Here is a 21632-nt window from a genome sequence, read left to right as displayed (position 1 = left end):
AAAAATTTATTCAACAAATAAATATTGAGTTCCTACTGTGTGTCAGCCACTGTGAAAACATGATGAATGGATTCAATCCAGGCAGGAAGGATTGATTCCTTTAACTGGGGGGAAGAAGTGCAGTCATTAAAAATGAATGCTCACCCCCTGGTCTTTCCACATCCATAAATAACTTCTCTTCCTTGTCAGGCTTCCTGAGGGGTGGTGAGAGGCCCTAAATCACTAGGAACCTTTTAAGGCTGATGAGAGGGGAGAGGCAAGTGTGTGGTCTGGTGAAGACCATGGGGCAAAGAGAATTTAGAGCCTGGCTGCAGAGGAAGAGCGAGTGAAGGAAATCATCACGTTTTCAGAATCATGGGACAAATGCATTTTTAAAAAAGTAGTATGCTTTAAAACATCCAGTGCATGACAAAAAAGAGGCAACCCTCAATGTGATAAGAAGGGCTTTATCTTCAGGTTTTCCCAATGTGTTTGGGATTAGAAGGGTGGCAGATGATTCTATAAGAGTTTTAAACACACACACACAATTTATTGTCTTACAGTTTCTGAAGGTCAGAAGTCAGGGTGAGCTCAACTGGGTCCTCTCCTTTGGGTCTCATAAGGCTGAAATCAGGGCTTGGCAGGGCTGTGTTCCTTATTGGAGGCTCTGGGGGAAGAATCTGCTCCCAAGCTCATCCAGGTTGTTGACCAAATCCAGCTCCTTGTGGTTGTAGGACTGAGGTCCTTGCTTCCTTGCTGGCTGCCAGCCAAGGTCTGGTCTTTGCTCCTGAGGACCGCCTGCATTCCTTCTCATGACCCCTATAATAATTTTTTAAATGCATAGACAGCTTGGGAGCCACAGGTGAGGACAGCGCAAATGGTTCTGCAAGAACTTAGTATATTAAATCAATGAGTATAGAGGGTTGGAGGGTGTTCTTGTAGTTAAGTGATCATTCATCACCCCTCCTTGGAATTTGTCCTTTTTAAATTCACTTGGCAAGGATTTTAGTAAAATGAAATACAAAGGAAGGGCCTGCTTCCTTTGGAACTGCTTAAGGGGCTACACTCAGTATGAACATCTTTAATTGGATGGGGGTCTTTCTTCGTGGGCCCTATGATGCCATCCTGTGCCTTGTCCTGTTTCACATCATTTTCAGTGCCTCGTGTAGAGACCGAGGTGATGGGGGACCTGTGGGAGGCCGTGGAGTATACTGGACAACCCACCCACGTCAGTGGGAACCAGAGCTGCTTTTTCTGAATCTATCTGCTTTTACATATTGGGCTTCTAAATTAGATTACATTGATGTTTGTGGAAAGCCTCCCACTACTTTTTAAAAAACGGAAAAGAAACAAAACAAGAAACCTTGAAAATTACTTATCTAATCCAGCTTCTTTTTCGAGTAGGTTTCCCTGATTTCTTAAACTCCTTCCAATCTCATTATCTACTAGTTTATCAATGTTAGGTCAAAACCAGCCCAATAAAATGTAATGGGATACATTTAAGTATAAAAAAATCAATTGTATTTAAGTGCAAAAAAAATCAATAACACAGCATGGAGAATACCTGATTTGAAAGCAATTGTAATGAATAAGTTTAATTCAGGTGAACAGTGTACCCACTACTCCTCTCCAAATACTCCAAATGCTCTGAGCTGTGACCGAGTGGGGTTTTCCAGATCACACCCTGGTTACTTGTCCCTCCAATTGTGTTCTCTCCTGCCCTCTGCTGAGTCCCCCCTCGACGTTTGAGGTCCTTGCCCTTCCTGGCCCAACTCTTTGTGACATCATCTTTGATGCTGTCGGCTGGATTTGCGCTCCCTTCCTTTCAGCACTTTTGGCACCATGTTCCACCTTCCTTAGAGCTATTTAATTTTTTTAAAATTTATTTTATTGAAGTATAGTTGATTTACAATGTTGTGTGATTTTCTACTGTACAGCAAAGTGATTCAGTTATACGTATATATGTCTACTCTTTTTCATATTCTTTTCCATTATGGTTTATCACAGGATACTGAATATAGTTCCCTGTGCTATACAGTAGGACCTTGTTGTCTATCCATTCTATATATAATAGTTTGCACCTGCTAACCCCAAACTCCCAATCCATCCCTCCCTTCCCACCCCTTCCCGCTTGGCAACCACAAGTCTGTTGTTCTCTATGTCTGTGAGTCTATTTCTGTATCACAGATAAGTTCATTTGTTTCATAATTTAGATTCTTGTCTTTCTACGTCTGGCCTACTGCACTTAGTATGGTAATCTCTAGGTCCATCCACGGTGCTGCAAATGACATTATTTCATTCTTTTTTATGGCTGAGTAATATTGCATTGTGTGTGTGTGTGTGTGTGTGTGTGTGTGTGTATATATATATATATATATATATATCACTTCTTCTTTATCCATTCATCTGTCAATGGACATTTAGGTTGCTTCCATGTCTTGGCAATTATTGTAAATAGTGCTGCTATGAACAGTGGGGTGCCTATATCTTTTCAAATTATAGTTTTGTCTGGATGTATGCCCAGCAGTGGCATTGCTGGATCATATGGCATAGAGTTATTTAATTTTTTAATTGCTCTGTGAACTCCTCGAGTCAGGGACTAGCTGTTTCTAATGTTCATGTTCCCTGGATCCAAATTAATTCCTTTTGTGTTGCAAGTTTCATCAAACACTGGTTGGGTGGATATGAAACAACATGAGATTATTGCTATGGGTAAAAGATAACTGGCCATATTATGAAATGCACACAGCAGGTGCTTATCTTCTGTTTTCCAGTGTGATACCGGTTGACTGGGAGTCTTATGCCTACCACACTGCTGTATTTGACAAGAAACACAGATGGGTTGGGGGGTGGTCAGCGATGGAGGACATGCCTGGAAATGGTTGAAAACAAGTGGGTGTGTTTATTTTGGAGGAGGAACAAACAAGGGCAATCAGGAAGCTGGTTCCACATCTTCGAAGGGCAAACCTCTGATAAAGGGGATAGACTCTGTTTTCCTTAGTTGCAAGGGGAAAACCAGGATCCTTTGGAGAGTTTTGTGGAACCATCTGGCAGTGGAAGTAGGTGGGGCATGAGGCTGTCAACTCCCAGGTATAGGGTGATTCACATGTTCAGTTTACCATCTCTCAGGGGTGATGGAGGTGGCCTTCCTGTTCTGGGCAGGAAGCACTAGAAAAGTGCTTCCCAAACCTTGTTGATCCTCAGAATCACCTGTGGATTTGATACGAATACACATTCCCCAGCACCAGCCCTGGCAGTCAGTAGGTCTGTGGGTGGAGATTAGGGATCCGCATGTTAAAAATCCAACCAGGAGCCACTGAACGGAGAAACACCCTGATTGCTTCCAGCTTTAATAAGCTGGGATGCATGGGTCAACTATTGCTTTTAAGTCAGTGGCCTCTTTGAGGCAAAATTATTAAACATCCTCTTCAACTATGGTGGAAGGGGGGATTCACTTGGCAAATTAGACAAGAAGGCTCAGAAGCTAGTCTAATGAGGCCAAGACATCTGTTCTTAAATTTTTATAACTTTTTTTTCTTATTGCAAAAGTGATGCATGGACAGTTCCTCAAAATGTTAAGCGTAGTTACCATATGACCAACCCAGTAATTCTACTCTAAGGCACATATCCAAGGGAAATAATAGCAGCATTATTCATAATATCCAAAAAGTAGAGACAATCCGAAGCCCATCAAGTGATGAATAAATAAAATATGTACAATGGAATATTATTTGTACAATGGAATATTATTCAGCAATAAAAGGAATGGAGTACTAATACATGCTACAACACAGATGAACCTTGAAAACATTACGTTAAAATGAAAGAAGCCAGGTACAAAAGGCAACATATTGTATGATTCCATTTATATGAAATATCCAGATTAGGCACATCTATAGAAAGTAGATTGGTGGTTGCCTAGGGGTGAGGGTGGGGGGAGAAAGAGTGACTGCTAATGGGGACAAGAATTTGGGGGGAGGTGATGAAAAACGTTCTAAATTTGTACTGTGGTGATGGTTGCATAACTCTGTGAATATATTAAAAACCATTGAATTGTGTACTATAAACAGGTGAATTTTTAGATATGTCAATTATATCTTAAGGTGTTTTTAAAAATTGATACATTTAATTGAAGACAGTTTAGAAAATACAAATAAGGAAAAGAAAGCAAAAATCATCCCACTTTCATCATAACTGAGAAGATAGTCACATATTGGTGTGTATTCTAGTATATATTCTGTCTACATTTGCATATATTTTTAAAAAATGGGATTTTTTTTTCACACTTTCTATCTCATCATTTTAAATGGCTGTAGAATATTGGTATATGAGCCATCGTATTTTAATTTATTTAATTAGTTTTCTATTGGTAGATTTTAGATGGTTTCCATTTTCTGCTCTTGTACATCATGAATATTCTCTAGCTTTATCATTGTGCTTCATATCACATTTTGGCTTAAAGGTGCATACTTTTTAAAGCTAGCTATTTTGTATCCCATGGAGACAAGTTTTACTTTTGATTTCCCCTTAAAAATGCTTGATGCTGTCCAGAAAGGGACATGGGTCAAGAATGTGAGGGGCGGGATCATCACAAAGACATCACCCTATTTAAAACCGATTTAGACTCCAAAATTGTGCAGTCACCCTCCCATATGAAGACAAAGTCACACTGAAAGAAGCAGGTAGACTTGTCTCTATTAAATGATAGATGTTTTGTTTTCCAGTCTGTATTAGTTAGTTTTTGCTGTATAACAAACCATTCCAAACTTCACAGCTTCAAATAACTGTTTATTGAGCTCATGATTCTCTGGGTCAGCTGAGCAGTTCTGCTCTGAAGCAGTTTAGCTGACCTCTCCTGGGCTCTCTCATACATCAGGTGATGGCCAGAGGATCCAGGGTGGCCTCACTCACGTGTCTGACAGTTGGCTGGCTGTTGGCTGGGGCCAGATGGCCCTGTGTATCTTAACATCTAGTAGGCTCACCCAGACTTCTTCACAGGAGGGAAGTCACAGGGTCCCTGAGAGCCCCAGTGTGCTAGCTTACTTATTTCATGCTTCGGTTTGCATCATATTTGTTAATATCCTATTGATTTGTGAATATCCTGTTAATAGCCAAAGAAAGTCACAAAACCAAGCTCAGATTCAAGAGGTGGTGAGACAGATATTATCTCCTGGTAGGACCATCTGCATCACAGTGCAGGGGCACAGATGCAGGAAGGGGATGGATTTGTGTGTGGCCCGTTTAATAATTTTACCAATCTTTGCTAAAGCATCCAGTGGCCTTAGTGGTTGGTGACCAATGTGGTTCTGCATTTAATTTTCATACATGAATATACTTCCAACTTCCACATACAGAAAGGTCAGAAGGATGGTACCACAACATCCCGGCAGATTCACTCCCATTTTTAATGGTAAACTCACGTGTCATTAGTGTTGGATGTGATTTACAGCAATTTTGATAAGATTTTGAGCATATAAGACAGCGGTGGCAGAACCTACCCCAGAAATGCTAGGGAAGGTGCATTCATTCATTCACTCGCTCATTTTGTGCCAGACACTTCCCTAGTTGCTTGGGATTCATTGAGAATAAGACAAACCCCTTGCTTTGTGGAGAATGCATTCCAGTGAAGGAGACAGTAGTAAATAGATAAGCTAATCAGTGTTAAGAAGTGATCAATATGATGAAGTGATAGTGCAGGGGACAGAGGGTAATGGGGGGGTTTTCTTCAGGACCCCACGTAGAGTTGGCTGATCTCTCTGAGGCCATTTTCCTTTTCTTGACCTTGGTTTTCTGTTCATCAGCTCCTCCTTTGGTGGGTCACAACCCAGATGCTGATGGAAACCCAACAGTGCGTCTGTCACAGGCTCTGGTGCGTCTATCTCCAGGCTGTAGTGGAGCAGGAAACCAGAGAGAATGGAAGAACTCTGGTGACAGGGGAGCTGACAGTCAGGGGTCTGACGTGTCCTGAAGGCTAGATGTTCCCGCTAGTGGTTCCCAGCACCTCGGAAGCCCTAGTAGAAGTCCTCTTACCAGGAGCAGGGTCCTCAGAGGACATGCTGGGGACTCGTGCAACATAATTTGGCTTGAGGGAGAGGGGACTATGAGGAGAGAGGGTCCAGTTAGCATCCTGGTAACCATGGCAACAAGAGGCTAACAATTGGGTCACCACCGAGAGAATACTGACCAGAGAGAATACTGACCGAATGCTGAAGTGGGAACGTGGCCCCTTGAATTTACCAGATGGAGAAAGTCAGGGAGGGAAAATGTGTTGTGTTGAATGTTCTACAACGTTACTGTCTTTTCAGAGTGACCGTGCTTTGTGGCTCTGACTGCTGCTGGCCTGCCCAGCGACAGTGGAATAACCCTTAACTTCCATTGCCGCCTCTGCTAGGATTTTGAAGCAGCCTTTGTTCAGGGACATCATCTGGGCTAACGCTTTATGATTATTGGTAAGCAGTCAGGAATCCACTGTAGTTGAAGGTGATAACTTTGATGTAGTTTTAAGTTCGAGAGTTTTTGCTGACACACGTCCCCACCCCCTCCCCACTCCAGAATAAATCCCCTTTAATTATATACTGTGGGAAAGCTCTTTTTAAATCCTCTTTTTTCTAGGTTGTAGATATGGTGAAAAAATAAGAAAGAAAGGCTAAAACTATGATCCCTCATTCACCTCATGTTGTCTAAAGATAAAGTGACAGATCCCATTTATTCCCTAATTTCCTCTCGCTCCTCAAAGCAAGTGGAAGGGACTTGGCAAGTCCCTGGATGGAGAAAATGTTTCTTGTTTAATTGTTATCAGACTAAGCTGTTTCCAAGTCTGCCTGCCGGAGAGAATGTGCTCACCCCGACGCATTCAGTGTGTGTGTGAAATGTCAGCTTCTGGAGGGTGCAAGGCTCGCGCTGTCCCAGTATGAAGTCCCGCAGAGCAGCCCACAGGATGTAACGTCTTTGAGTCACTTAACTGTTTGCGCTCAGAACGGCAGCAGCATCTTCTCCTACTAATGGTCAGAGTCTGCCCCAGCCGTGCCCCCTTAACCTTGACACGTCCGGCATCTTTGCCTGCAGCGTAATCTGGGAGCCCTTTGCTGTCACGCACCTGGCGTGGTTCTCACTGTGTCAAGCAGGCGCATGTCGGCAGGCAGCTCTGATGCGTGCATGCATCTCCTGTCCCTCCGCCCCATAACCCCTAACCCCTCTCCCGAAGCTGCACATCCCAGGACCAAATCACCTGCCCGGCCTAGAATCTAGAAGAGTGTTATTTTGCACTGCAGGTTTGGTTTTCCTGCCAGCTGGGCATGCGTGGTACTCTGGGAGAAGCCCAGACAGCATCTCGAGCTAGCACGCTCTCCCCCTGCGTGGGTTTTTATCTCTCCCTCCCAGGGTACGGTGGTGGCAGTGCTGGGCCTCACGGTAGCTTGTCATAAATGAGACTTCATGGCTGTGATGTCATGCCAGGTCACAATGTGTCTGGCATGTAGGAGATGAGGGCGTGGTGTGCCAGCTCTGAGAGTGGTGAGAAATTAGCAACCCCGAGCTCCATTCAGTAGTAGCTATTACATTCTATTTCTCTCTGATCAGATAAGGTGACTTTCACTCCGATTTTCCTCCTAGAGATTTGCTGGGTTATTTGTCTCTCCCTAGAATAATCATAATCTATCAGCTTCTGCTGTGGAATAAGGTACCCCGAAGCTTAGCGAATTGAAATAACCAACCTTTATGGTTGTAGTGAGTGCACAGGTCAGCTGGGTGATTCTGCTGATCTGGGCTAAGCTCCTCTAACCTCACTCTGCTTCTGTGTCACTGGCTGGTCGACTGGCGTCTCGCTGGTCCAAGATGGCGTCTCTCACGTCTGCTAGTTGCTTGGGCCACATGACTCTCATCATCCAACAGGCCAGCCTGGGCTTGTCCTTGGTTCCATGAGAGCAGGTAGAAGCAGCAAGGTCACTAGCGGCCTAGGCTTAGAACAACTATGATGTCACATCTACCATATCTGTTGGTCAGAGCAAGTCACAAGCCCAGCCCGAACTCAAGGGGTGGAGAAGGGGACTCTGCCTCTTTATGGGAGGAGCTGCAGAATGCAGTAAAGAGGCCTAGAGGCAGGGAAGTAATCATTGAGGCCATTTTTTGCAAACAGTGTATCTCAAATAATAATAACAGTCATTATTATTATTTTGTTGGGCTCTCAAAGGGCTGCAGAGTTTGTTGCTTTTCTTGCATGGGAGAGAAAATCAGGCAAAGATGTGAATTAACCAGCAGGGGTGGGTAAAGAGTCCTGGAAAGGAAGCTTTCCATGCACTGCATGTATTTTCCTCTGCCCCCTTTTCTACATCTGAGAGCTAAGCTTTTTTTTTTTAACGTATTCTCTTTGAACGTTATGAAAGCCGAAGTTGTCTAAAATGAGACGGACGGCTTTCTTAGGCTCTATTATGTTGGCCTAATTACATATCAGCAAAATGTTTTTCTGGGGCATTGTGTGTAAAACAAAGAGGAAAACAACATCTCCAGCCGGCCCCAGCATCCTTGCGCCTCCCTCGGCTGGCAGAGGCAGTGGTCCTGCAGGAGGCCTGTGGGGGGATGGGGGCCAGGAAGGCAGGGCCGCTGCAGCTGCCACTGGCCTCAGATGGATTTGCCCTTTCCCCAGAGAGAACGAGTGGCACAGCCTTCCTTCCTCTCTCCTTCCCTCCAGCACACCTCATGGTGGCTTGCATCTGGGGAGGGACTGTACGTTTGCTCTCCCCACCCCCTGGACCGGGGTCTCCTACAGCAGGAGAAGAGGCTCACACATCTTCGCTTCCCAGATGCGTGGCACAGAACCAGGCTGACTGGATGTGGAGATTCATAAGTGAATAGTGGCACCTGGTATAGCCGTGCCCTTGGCGATACTGAAGGACTCACGGAGTTTTCTGCAAGACCGCCGCAGTGTTACAGCCCCTACTTTCCAGTTGATAAATGAAGATGAAATGTTCCTTCTTTCCAGCTTGGCATTCCCCTCTCCTGCCCTGCCCTTGCATCTCTACTTTCTATCACCTGAGGGCATGACTCTTGTCTTCCCTGTGTGCCGTCATGGCCAGGGTCTCTGCTGGCCATGGCAAAGTCAAGGCAGACCCCAGATTTCCTGAGAACATGTTTACATGCCAGCCACTTCCCTCCTGAAGCATCCTGGCTGTGGTCTCCTGAGACCTCACGGTCTATCCAGAGATGGTTTTTCAGGCTCCGTGTTGCTTGCCCTCTCAAGACATTAGATGGTGTGGATCTTTCTTCTTAAACGTGTTTCCTACCCTGGGCTGCCCTCCAGCCAGTTCCTCCCAGTTCAGGGCTTTTTATCATCTTCTGCTCTCCCCTCCCCAGGAGACCCAGTCCTCAGCCAGCCTCACCCCTCCTTGAGTTGTTCTCCTCCCGTATTGGCCAATGCCTCCAAGTCTTCATTTTCATCTAAACTTTCCCTGGCTTTAGACTGTGTATGAGTGCCCTATTGCTGCTGTAACAAATTACTACAAACTTAGTGACTGAAAACAGCACAAATTTATTCTCTTAACAGTTCTGGAGGCCAAAAATCCAAAATGGGTTGTAAGGGATTATAATCAAGGGGTTGGCAGAGTTGCATTCTTTCTGGGAGAATCTGTTCCTTGCTTTCAACTTCTAGAGGCCAACCTGCTGGTGGCCAAGCACCCTGCCCTCTGCTCCCATCCTCACGTCTCCTTACCTGACTCTGACCCACCTCCTGCCTCCCGTCTAAGGACCCTTTTGATCACATTGAACCCACCTGGTTAATCTTCTCATCACATGATCCTTAACTTCATCAATCCACCGGATCCCTTTTACCATAGAAGGCAACCTCTTCCTAGGCCCCAGGATTTAGAATGTAGACATATTTGGGGGGAGTGAATGGGCATTATTCTTTCTACCATAGGAATCATTCCCTCTCATTGTGGTCCTTGACCCATATGCCTTGGTTCAATACATGAGCAGCCATTACCCATTATGTTGTTATACAGCATTATTTATTTAACAAGCCCAACATTGATTGACACAGGTGGTGTCCAGTGTTTTGCTACTGTGAACAGTTCTCCAGTGAATAACTCTGTACATTTGTCATTTTTTTATATACAGGATCCATTCCCAGAAGTGCGGTTGTTGGGTCAGAGGGTAAATGTATTTGTAATTTTGAGAGATACTGTCAAATTGTTCTCCCTGAGGTTGAATCTGTCCTCCTGCCAGCCATGTATGAGAATACTTGCCTCCCCACAGCCTTGTCAGCTAAGTAGTTCTCAAACTTTGGGGTTTTTCCAATATGAGAGTTGAAACTATGATATCATAGGGTAGTTTTGATTTGCACTTCTCTTATTGTGAGATTTGGTATATTTTCCCTCTGGTTTATGGCCATGAGAATTTCCTTTTCTGTGACTCTCTTCCTAGCCTCATCCCATCTTAAAATTTGGATTACTGGATTTCTTTTCTTATCAATTCTTAGGAGCTATTTTTTTGACTGTAATTTGAGCTACAAATAGTTTCCCATCTTGTCATTTGTCTCGTGCCTTTGCATAGCTTGTCATTTGTCATGCAGTAGGGGTTTTATGACACCAAATTTATTATTTTTTCTTTATGTTTTCTGGATTCTAAGATGTTTAGAAATGGCTTCCAGTAGGCCCTTTAAAAATTAATAAAATTGTGTTAAATGTGGGAAGTTGGACATAGGTAGCTATTTCTTCTCTCTTCTGAAAAATCCCAGTGAACTGATACTAAAAGAATGATAGATTTATTTGTAAATTTATTTGTAATCCCCAAATCGGTACTCTTGATGCTTTCACAGTCACTTGCAGATGTATGCCTAGTGGCAAAAAAAAATTATGTTGCTGACATGCGTGTTCCCAGCTAAGCTTTCTCATTTCAGCTGTCATGCTGTAAACAAGTGTCCTGTTCGCAGTTCACTTAGTGCCACATTTTTCACATGCTTGTGCTTTTTGTTGGTGATTTCACTGTATAAAGTTGCCCCCAAGCATAGTGGTGCAGTGCTGTCCTGTGTTCCTAAGAACAGGAGGGCTGAGATGTGCCTTATGGGGCAAATACGTGTGTTAGGTAAGCTTTGTTCAGGCGTGAGTTACAAATCTGACCAGAGGCTAACAGGAAGCTAACCCTGTATTTCCCCAGGAACAGTGGTTCAGTATCTGCTAATTCAGTGTTTGTGGCGACATTATAGGACAGAACTCCCACAAATAATGAAAAATGACTTTAGATGATAGATAGATAGATGGATAGAGACATATGTAGGTAGGTAAGTAGGTAGGTGGATGGATGGTTGGATGGATGGATGGATAGGAAGATAGTTGATAGATAGATAGAGACAGAGAGACATAGGTAGGTAGATGGATGGATAGATAAATAGATATGAAGATAGATGGATAGATAGAGACAGATAGGTATGTAGGTAGGTGGATGGATGGATGGATGGATAGATAGGAAGATACTAGATACCTAGATAGATAGATAGATAGAGACATAGATAGGTAGGTAGATGGATGGATAGATACCCACAAGAACAAAAAGATTGGAAGAAGAGAAAGTGGAAGATGTGTGATTTCAACGGATTTTTAGAAGATGGAAGGTGCATGGAGGAAGGCGGATTAATTTAGCAAAGTAGAGGAAGCTGCACCTGGATGTAGAAGGGATCCTGAGGAAAGCTCTGGTCTTCAAAGCCTAAATCACTGCAGGATGGTGGGATGTGAACTGCAGAGCTGAAAACTGGGGCATTGGGGTGAAGTCCTTACACAGTGTGGTAAGATCCCTGGCTCCCACCTCTGTCTTGTGCAACCTGGTGACTGTGGAGATAATTCAAGGATCAGACGAAACGACTTATAGAGATAGAATATATGTATCTGTGAAACAAAACCAAGATGCTATAAAAAAGAAATGATCAAAAGAGAAGAAAGAGCTTTGGGGTCTGAAAATAGGGCAGCAGAACATTTTAAAACATACAAAAAGACTGGAAAACAAAATAAAGGACATCTTTCAGAAGGTAAAATTTTTAAAAAGTAAGAAAACAGGGGGAAAGAAAGGTAATAAAATTAAAATATCAGTCCTACATTTCAACTAATAGGAAGTCCAGAAAGAAAGAAGACAGAAATGGAAGAGAGAAAAATTATCAAAACAAAAAAAAAAAAAACCAAAACACTTTTCAGAGCCAAAGGCCAAGAATCCTTTGAGGGCAAAGCCACTGAGTGTACAGCCCTTTAACACACACACACACACACACACACACACACACACACACACACACACGAAGGCATGTTGTGAAATTCTGGAACTTCATGGGGAAAAATATCCTAAAATCTTCCAAAGCAGCACAACAGGTTACACTCAAAGTATTAGTAATCCAAATAGATATCACAATAGCAATACTGACATCTAGAAGCTAGTGGAGCAATACTTCTAAAGTGTTAAAGGAAAAACAGATTTCAGCCTAGACTTCTGTACCCAAACTGTTAGTTAAAAGTGAAGACAAAGACATTTTTAGGAGTGCAGGGATGCAAATAACTTCCAGGGCATTGTTTCCTAGGGAGCCACTAGAGGATGTGCTCCAGCAAAATAAGGAGGAAATCAAAAATGAGAAGACACCAGCCATAGACAGTAGTGGAGGGAGAACACAGTCCTGGGAAGCATCCACACCAGATTGAAGCAAGGGTACAGAAAGTTCCAGAAATTATGTCTCCAAGTGGAAAACAGTAGAACTAGTATATTTAGGTACATGGGATAGTTATTGATGGGCAGGAAGAAGAAGTGTTGGAACATGTGGAATGAATTAGTGATGGGTTCATGTACAACCACACAGATGAAAGAAATTGAGGCCACAGTTAACTCCAGGAAAATTAAAGGACTATATTAAAAAAAAAAAAAAGGTGTGGTCACAGTACATTACTTGACCCAGCAATATTTGCAATAACACAAACACAGACTTTTGATTTAATTAAAATTATAACCATTTGGGGCATCAGGAAAGAGAAAGTGAGAAATGGGAATGGGAGCTCTAAGCCTTCATTTCCCATGGTAGGAAATCAAAAGATACCTAAAATTGATAAGTAAGGAAACAGTATATAAACATGCCCTGCCAATTTGTGTTAGGCATTAGTGCTTCGGTAGCAATTTTACAAAAGACTCTTGCACGCCTCTTGCTTCACATGCCCTCTCGGGGAAGGGAAGGGAAGGGAAGAGAAGGACCCAGCTGGTGGCTGTCTCCAATCATTGTTTCAGGTGTGGAGACCAGCCCAGAAGTCCTGCATACTTTTCAGACATGGAAATTGAATTCCTCTCTTCATTCACAGTCATGAATAAGGAGCAAAGTATCATCTTTTAAGCTGCTTTTCTCCCAGATTCTTCCAGAGTGGAAACAAGGAGAAGAAAAGAAGAGCACACTGACATCAGGATACAAACTTTCTCACTGGACCGATGTGTTACCTCCTAATATTCCCCTGCACAAAGGATCTTTGAAAGGATCAAAAGACACATGCATTTCTTAGTAAACTCTACATCGTGTTGTTCTGTTTTTGGGGGGTAAGGGTAAGTTGTGTCGGATGCCTGTTTCTTTAGTGGATTTGCCACCATGGAGAAATTACAGGGAACAAAGGAAAAAGAGCCATAAATACAAATGAATCCCTTTTATACAAGTCAAAGAACCACAGCACATGCTTCATTTCTTTTTAACACTCCAGGTGTGATCGGAGATTACGTATCCACACAGGAGAGTGGAGAGTTAATTAAAATTTTTGCACCTGTTCCCAGAAAGAAGTGTCTTTTCGTTCGATAAGCGGGCTGGCTTTGGAGTACTGTTTGTGCTTTTCTCTCCTCACTGGAGTGTCACAGAAAAGGAGATCAAAGAGAGCCTTCCATCCGATGCGTTTCCGACCACCTTTCTTAGCTAATGGACTTGAAAGCCTCTTCCACTGGCTGCACGGAGCTCATGTCATATTTTAGAAATGTCGTCTTCTGACTCTGTTGATAATATGCAAACCGGCTTTGATAGGTGCTTGTGGAAAACCACATTAACCGTTAATTAAATCAAGACCAGCCCAGAGAGTTGGAGTGGGAGAGTCTGGCAGAATGAAATACCTCACCCCCTACCATTTGTATTTTACTTTTCAACCCGTCCTGTGACAGCCGGCTGGGAACACTTGTGATTGAACTCTCAGCTCTCTCAAGCAGGGTCATGTTTTGCTGTGTTTTCGCTTTTTCCTTTTAGTCTTTATGATTCTGTACCCTCTGGCTGACATCCCCTACCTTGAGGGGAAAAACTGTTGGGGAGAAATCCTGCCGTCTTTCTCTTTAAGATGGTGAATGAGGGAAATAAAATAGAGCAAAGCAGACGCAGCCCTGCGAGGCCTGTCTAGGCAGGCGGGTCAGGCTGCCTCGGGGGTGCCCATTGTCCTGCCGTGCTGGGTGCCCGAGGAGAAAACCCGGCCAGGGCACAGGCACAAATAAAAGGACTCCATCCTGCCACTCAGGGCTTTGTGAGCACCACGCTTGTCCTGGTTGCCATGGCGACTGCCTGATTGTGGCTGGTTTGTCAGAGTGCTTGATAAAGTGGGAAGGTTATTTTTGATAGACCCAAGTAATCTTAACCTTGCAGAGCTTGAGTGTGGATGTACCATTTTCTCTCTCTTCTCTTTAAATCAGGAATGCAGGGATGGAGGCAAGGGCTCTCAGGATAAAACTGCCACAGCAGGTGGTGAGGGCCCTGCCCAGCACGAGGGACACTGGATGTAACTGGTCTGGAAGGGAGGTCCCGTGTGTCCAGGGGGCCAGCAGAGACAGGGGTGGCTGGGTCATCCACTGCCGCCTCTGGCCTGAATGGGGGCTTCAGGGACGGGGCCAGAGTGGGGTCGCCTCCTAACCCTGTCCCATCAGTTGGTTGTATTTGTACCTGTCTCTCCTCTCTTCCTTCCTTCTCTTCCTGCTCCCCCTCCTTCATTAACTCCCCTTCCTTTCCTCCTCCTCTTGCCCCTTCCCCACCCCCCTTCTTTTGTCCCCCACCTTCTCCCCTTCCCCCCTCCATTGCTTTCTGCTGCACCAGTATTAGTAACAGAGCTGAGCCTTTCAAAGTCCCCCGACTTCTCCTCTCGTGGAGGATGAAAGGAAAGGTAACAGCTTTCCTTTCGAGGAAATTCGAAAGTAACAGCTGATCGTTTCTGGCCACAAAATTGTAGACTCTTTTCTGTCATCTGAAGAAACCTAATTGATTATCTAGGCAGTACTTTTCAGACTTAGCTGCATCTCAACTACTGGAAACACTCTTTAAAAAAATAGAGCTACCATATCATCCGGCAGTTCCACTCCTGGGTATGTATCCGAAGAAAAGAAAACACTAATTAGAAAAGATACATGCACCCCAGTGTTCATAGCAGCATTATTTATAATTGCTAAGATACAGAAGAAACCCAAGTGTCCATCAGTAGATGAATGGATAAAGAAGATGTGGTACATATATACAATGGAATACTATGCAGCCATAAAAAAGAATGAAATAATGCCATTTGCAGCAACATGGATGGACCTGGGGGGTATTATGCTTATTAGTGAAATAAGTCAGACAGAGAAAGATGGATACTTTATGTTTCCACTTATATGTGAAATCTAAAAAATAAAATGAATGAATATAACAAATCAGAAACAGACTCACAGATATAGAGAACAAACTAGTGGTTACCAGTGGGGCGAAGGAAGGGGGGAGGAGCAAGATAGGTAAAGGGGATTAAGAGGTACAAACTACTATGTATAAAATAGATAAGATACAAGGATGTAATGTACTGCACAGGGAATATATATTTTATAATAACTTTATATGGAGTATAATCTATAAAAATATTAAATCACTATGGGATACACCTGAAACTAATATAATATTGTAACTCAACAGCACTTCAATTAAGAAAAGAAAAAAAACAGACCCCTGGGTCCCACCCCCAGAGTTTCTTATTGTGCAGGTCTTGGGGGGGGGGGTCCCAAGACTCTAACAAGTTCCCAGGTGATGCTGCTGGCTCGGGGACCACACTTTGAGAACCACTGACATAGGCCAAGACTTACTTTATATAGTTGAGGCCTCCTGAGGGTACGTTCGTTGCCTGGTAGCCACGCTGGGATGGATGCCCAGTGATAGGAGTTTTAAAAGCCGTTGGGAGAGGCAGGGCTGGTTGTTCCCTCATCTCTCTTCTGGCCCCGGGTTCTGTCCCCAAAAGGCCTCCAGCAGGACAGCCCCTCGCCGTGGGTGGTCCCCTCTGAGCAGCGCCGCTCCCCGGGTGAGCCTCTTCTCAGCGCTCCAGGCCCCTCGCGGTCTGGCATTTGTCTGTGCTGGGGTGCCCCCGGAAGGCCTCTTCCCCAGCTCCGCCTGCCCATCTCCACCCAGCCCCTGAGCCCCAGGAAGCCCGCCCTGAGCACGATTGCACCGTCCCCTTCTGCTAACAGTACAGCCTCGTGGCCCTGCCAGCGGGCTGTTTTGTATTTCGGTCACCTGCGTGTTTGTGCCGTGGCCTCTGCTGGACTGAACTCCAGCAGCAGGACTGTGCCTTCGTTCACCTCCGACCCACCTCGGCTCCGAGGTACTTGCTGAATGAGTCCTGTGGCGGCCTCCGCTGGAAGGACTCTGCACACGTGTCAGCAGTGCTTGAAGCCACGACCAGGAGCTGACCGAGCAGAGAGTGGGGCTGGAGTCGGAAGTTAGCCTGCCTCTCGAGAAAGCAGGATGTGAGGCCCGGGCTGGCGGCCTCTCAGTGGGATTGTCTCCCTGTGGGAGCAGGACTGGGGTTTTAAATGGAAAGGCAAGCGTCAGTCCCCTCCCCCCCGCTCCTCCCTGATTTCAAATGAAACAGCTTTCATCTCCTCCTTTACGGCAGGACGTGTAACACAGGTGGAGCTCCCTGTTTGTGTGCACGTGCAGGGTGTGTGTGTGTGTGTGTGTGTGTGTGTGTGTGTGTGTGTGTGTGTGTTGCCGCTGTGGCTGGATGCAGATGACTTGATCGTTTGTCAAATGTAATTTAACTCCCCACAAGACGCTCTGAAACCATCTGAGCAGCGGGTGTTGTCATGGGCTTAGGTACGTCTTGGAGGAGAAGTGATGGTGTTTCTTCAGTGAAACTCACAGGAGGCTATTTGTCCAGAAGAGAATAAAACAAAATGAATGGATCAACCCTTTGGCTCTATCTCTTTGCCGACTGCACAGACTGAGTCGGGGCTGGAAAGAAATCCCATGTTGGCAGTTGGGCTCCAAGCTCTTGAAGCATCTTCGGAGCTGGAGTAGGGCCCCAGGCTACAGGGCATCCGCCCCTTTCTGCTTTGTTGGGTTGGCGGATTGGACGGTCCCCTCTCCGTCCCTCAGACCTCATTGGCTTGAGGCAGCTGCAGCCCTGACTGTGGCCTTTCTCCCCAGGGTGTCGAGGTGCAGACAGACTACGTGCCCCTGCTGAACTCGCTGGCCGCCTACGGCTGGCAACTCACCTGCGTGCTGCCAACTCCTGTCGTCAAGAAAACGAGGTAACAATAACCATCATTACTGTTACTGAACACTTGCACTGTTCCCCATAAGCTCTTCCGTGCGTAACTTATTGAATCCCTGTGAGTCTGGTGCTGTTACATCAGTTCTCCACCTGGGAAACGGCAGGGCCAGGATTTCAGAGTCTTAACTACCCCCCCACCCGGAGCACCCCTCTTCCCACGTGGGGAGCCTCGGCCAGTGAGCCATTGCTGCCTAGCCTGTCACCTGGGCTGAGGGGACCCAGGGCTCTCAGATGCAAAAGAAACTCAACATCTGCTGTGTGCCCCGTGCTGGACTAGGCAGGCACGTTGCATGCAAAGTCTCATCTAGTCCTCAAAAAATCCTGTGAGGTCAGGTGGGATTTTTTTGGTTGTATTTAACCGATTTTATAGCTGATGAAAGTGTGGCCAGGGAGGTTGAAGCGCTAGCGCAAGGTCGTGGCGCTGGTCAGTAGCCCCACCAAGGGGACGTGAGGCCCTGGAGTCTCAGCCCTGGCTGTGGCCCTCCCTACGATTTCACGTTCATGGCCGTTTGTCCACCCTCAGCTCTGCCTGCCGTCCCTTGAGCCCGTGGGCTTATCCTAGTCTTACCAACCCTAAAAGCCCTTCCATCTGTCATTTGGGTTTGCTATCAAGCTGGTCCTTCTAACTACCTGTGGGGTGGTAAGCATAGATATGGTTCCCATTTTACAGATGAAGAAACTGAGGCTCAGAGAGGCTCCATCACATACCAAAGGCCACACAGCCAGCAAGTGGCAGAACCCGCGACTAGACCCTCAGTCTACAACGGGCCACCTCTTTGCTGACCTCTGGGGGTGCCCCCTCCCGTGGCCCTCAGCCCCGCACTCCCTGAGTCCTGCTGCGTGCTCACGCCCGCAGGTGATGGACGGCCTGAGGCAAAGCTAGTGACCTGGGGGACGGCAGGCGGTGCAGCCCCAGAGCCCAGACGGAGGCGGGAGTGTGGGCGCCCATCACTGCCTCTCCTGGGCCCTCATCACGTCCCCCACCCCCGGGGTCTGTGCAGCTGCAGGAGCCAGTCTGCAGCCGCCCTTGGGCCCTGGGCCACCGGGAGATTTCCGTGTTGCTTCTTGGCCAAGATTTCTGTGGGCACAGGGTGGTGCCGTGGAGGGGAAGGAACCCCGGATTTGTGACCCAGAGCTTGAACCCAAGTCCTGAGTCGGCCGATTGCTGTCTACCTTGGTCAAGTCCACGTAGCTGCTTTGAGCCAGTTTCCTAGTCCGTGCAACTAAGAATGCTGCCTGCCTTCCGTTCCAGAGGACGAGAGCCGCCCTGAGAATGTATCTGAACGTGAAGCCCCCGCTGGCTCTGTGCTCGCAGCCCGGAGGGTGGGGACGGTCTCTCTGTCTCAAGCAGGCCCACCTTCTAAATCAGCCTCTGTGATCCTCCACCTTCCTGGCCTTAAATGACCCTTGCGGTGCAGTGGAGAGTGCGTGGGACCGGGCACAATCCCCGCTGTGTGACCCCCGGCCTGCTCCTTGACCAAGCTGAGCTGTCCTGTCCCGTCCCGTTGGTGAAAGTAGGGGTCCCATCGTTTGGAGCGCCGAGTGCAATCGCCCAGCCCGGCCTGGGCACAAAACAGAAAATGCTAGTCCCCTCCCTCCTTTCCCTCCAACACCCCATGTAGTGACACATCACCTCAGCAGAGAAGACGTTTGCCAAATAGAGGTTTAAGAAAGTGATCCGAAGGCGTGGGGTTCGGGGTGGCCAGAAAACAATGGTCTCCGTCACAATATTTCTAGCACCTTTTTAAAGGCAGCTCCTTGAGGTCCTGCCTTCCTGGGAGGAAGGCGCACCCCCCGTGCCATAAAAATGAATAGTGCCCCCAGCCCGCTCGTTAATGCCAGTTCTGGCTACTCACAAGGGTGACTCGGGTGACTCGGGCGGTGGGCGGGACCCGTGCGTAGCCAGGCCCTCTGCCCAGGCTCCTGTGACCGCTCAGGTCCTCACTGGCCGCCCATCCCAGACCAACCAGGTCCCTCCTCGGCCTCATTCCCAAAGACAGACTTGGAAGAGGCCTCCACCCTCTGATATTCACTGAGGCCACTTTGTCATCATCTGGCCAAGATGGTAGCTGTCATTTCACTTCACAGTGAAAAGGAAAGGGGGTTTTCAGCCAGGAAGCTGCCTTTCAAGGGTGCACACAAAGCTTTAGTTGGGCCCCTGAGATAGCAAGCAAGGGTGGGTGGCCTGGGGGTGGGAAGGTGGGGGGCTTCTTGACCTCCGACCTCTCACTCTCGGGCGGCCACCTTCCTTCCCACGGGCAGCCGGCCTGGATGAAGTTCAGGACGGCGGCCTCCGTGTGAGGTGCGGGGCTCCTCCAGGTATAAAGGACTCATTCTCAGCTCTGCCTGTGTTACAGGGAGGGGAACGTATCCACCAAGCAGGTTGTCTTTCTTCAGAGACCGTGTCTACCTCAGAAAATCAAGAAGAAGGAATCAAAGGTGAGTGACCTTGGCTGCCCTCCTGGGTTTTGCTCACCAGAGCCCGGGGACACCTGAGCCGCTCGGCAACGTGAGTCACATCCGGGCAGATGAGGGCACCAGAGGGCCTTGTCGCCGGTCTCCTCCCGCGAGGACGCTCAGGCCGCCATGCGCTCACGAGGCTGAAGGGGGAGTGGGAAGGCAGCTGCAGTCTGACTCCGGCTGGGACGGCTGAGCTCACGCCCAGCTTCTCTGTATCACTTAATCTCCTTACGAGCTGGTTGACGCCCTGCCCTGCCCGTGGGTCCCTTGGGACGTCAGAAGTTTGGGAATCTTGGCAGAGAGAACCTGCCAGACCACCTTCCCCACAGGCCCCACCCTGCAGGTCTGAGTGGCAGCGGCTGGTACAGACAGAGGGCATCTCCCCTGTGGAGTGAGTCCTCAGGCCAGGCTGTCCTGGGATGGCCAGGGGCCTTTCCCCTCTCCCTGGACGTCACGTGAACTGTCCCAGAACACAGTGGCACTGAGAGACGTGGCCGTTCCCAGAGTTTTTACCGTGTTTCCTGAGATTGAGGCCAAGTCCTGCCCTTGTGTGACATGATTCCGAGGCTTCACACCCCCGTGCTTTGCCCCCTTGGGTGCTCCTCCCGTGGGTGTTCACGGTCACTCGGGAAGAGAGTCGAGGGAACCTGCCAAGCCCCTGGAGCCAGCTGGCTCCCCCTGTGACGGACAAGGCCACACTGTGGGGCAGAGCCCACCGGACCCGCCCATCCCCTCGCATGGCACGATCCCTGAGCTCCCTACCCGCGGTTCCTCGTGTTCTTGGGACACGGAGCCCGGACAGGAGCACCAAGCAAGTGAACAGATTGGAGCAGCCCCTCTGCAGCCAACAAATCCAAGGGGGGGGCCGCTGGTGGGAGGAACTCCAAGGAAGTAGCTCCAGAGCCAGCTGGGGTGGAGTGCAGAGGAAGAGCTCTCCAAGCTCGGAGATGCCAGTGTGACAGGTGACAGCAGCAGAGGACCAGAAGGCAGCCACCGAAGCCACCATTACCCACCAGGAGCAGTCAGCCACCAGCTGGAAGACGGATGGCCCCGGGCTGCCACCAGCCACAGCTTGGCCTGGGCTGCGGAGCCGCGTGCATTCACGCAGTGACATTCTAGCAGCACCGCCGAGGTCTCCCGCCAGACGCCAGGCAAAGCCCAGCGTTTGCCCTGACGAGGAGGACGTGGTACTGCCTTTTCCTGCCAGCGCGTCCTGGTTGTGGTGCCAGCAGATCCCAAAGGACAGACAGGTGGCTTGATTCTGCGCATCTCACCGAGGGGACAAGCCAGTGGAAACCTGAGGGCAGGGAGATGTTAGGGGTAGAGCTTTAAGGCTGCTGTAAGAAAGTAGAACAGCGTACCTCAGGGAAAATCCAGGGAGGTGGGAGTCAGCCTTTTCTGGTCAGTAGAGACGTCCACCCCCAGTTAGCTGCATGAACCCGGGCAGACTTTCTCATGAAAGGGCTTATTCATCCCTGCTCATTCCAGGGCTCATTCTTGGGGTGACAAGCACTGTTCTCTGTGTGACCTGGGGAGGCCACCTCACTGTCAGAGCCCCAGATGGGGGGACTGTACCATCCCATCACCCCCGTCATCCACTCCTCACTCAGCTGACGGGTCATCATCCTGCTCCCAGGAGACCGTGCCCCCCGCCCC

The 21632-nt window shown here is 47.6% G+C and overlaps 1 protein-coding gene across 2 annotated transcripts in view; it reads left to right on the top strand.

Annotated features, from left to right (window-relative positions):
• The window catches only part of RFTN1 (raftlin, lipid raft linker 1), a 198767-nt gene that overhangs the window by 168931 nt on the left and 8204 nt on the right, over window positions 1-21632 (top strand). For both annotated transcript variants that reach the window (XM_061193694.1, XM_061193695.1), the window contains 2 exons: window positions 17390-17493; window positions 19874-19955. In XM_061193694.1, coding sequence (XP_061049677.1) covers window positions 17390-17493; window positions 19874-19955 — 186 coding nt within the window. The remainder of the gene's footprint in view (window positions 1-17389; window positions 17494-19873; window positions 19956-21632) is intronic.

The sequence above is a fragment of the Eubalaena glacialis genome, chromosome 6 (assembly GCF_028564815.1).
Source record: "Eubalaena glacialis isolate mEubGla1 chromosome 6, mEubGla1.1.hap2.+ XY, whole genome shotgun sequence".
Classification (NCBI taxonomy): Eukaryota; Metazoa; Chordata; class Mammalia; order Artiodactyla; family Balaenidae; genus Eubalaena; species Eubalaena glacialis.
This window is presented reverse-complemented; position numbering and strand designations above follow the sequence as displayed.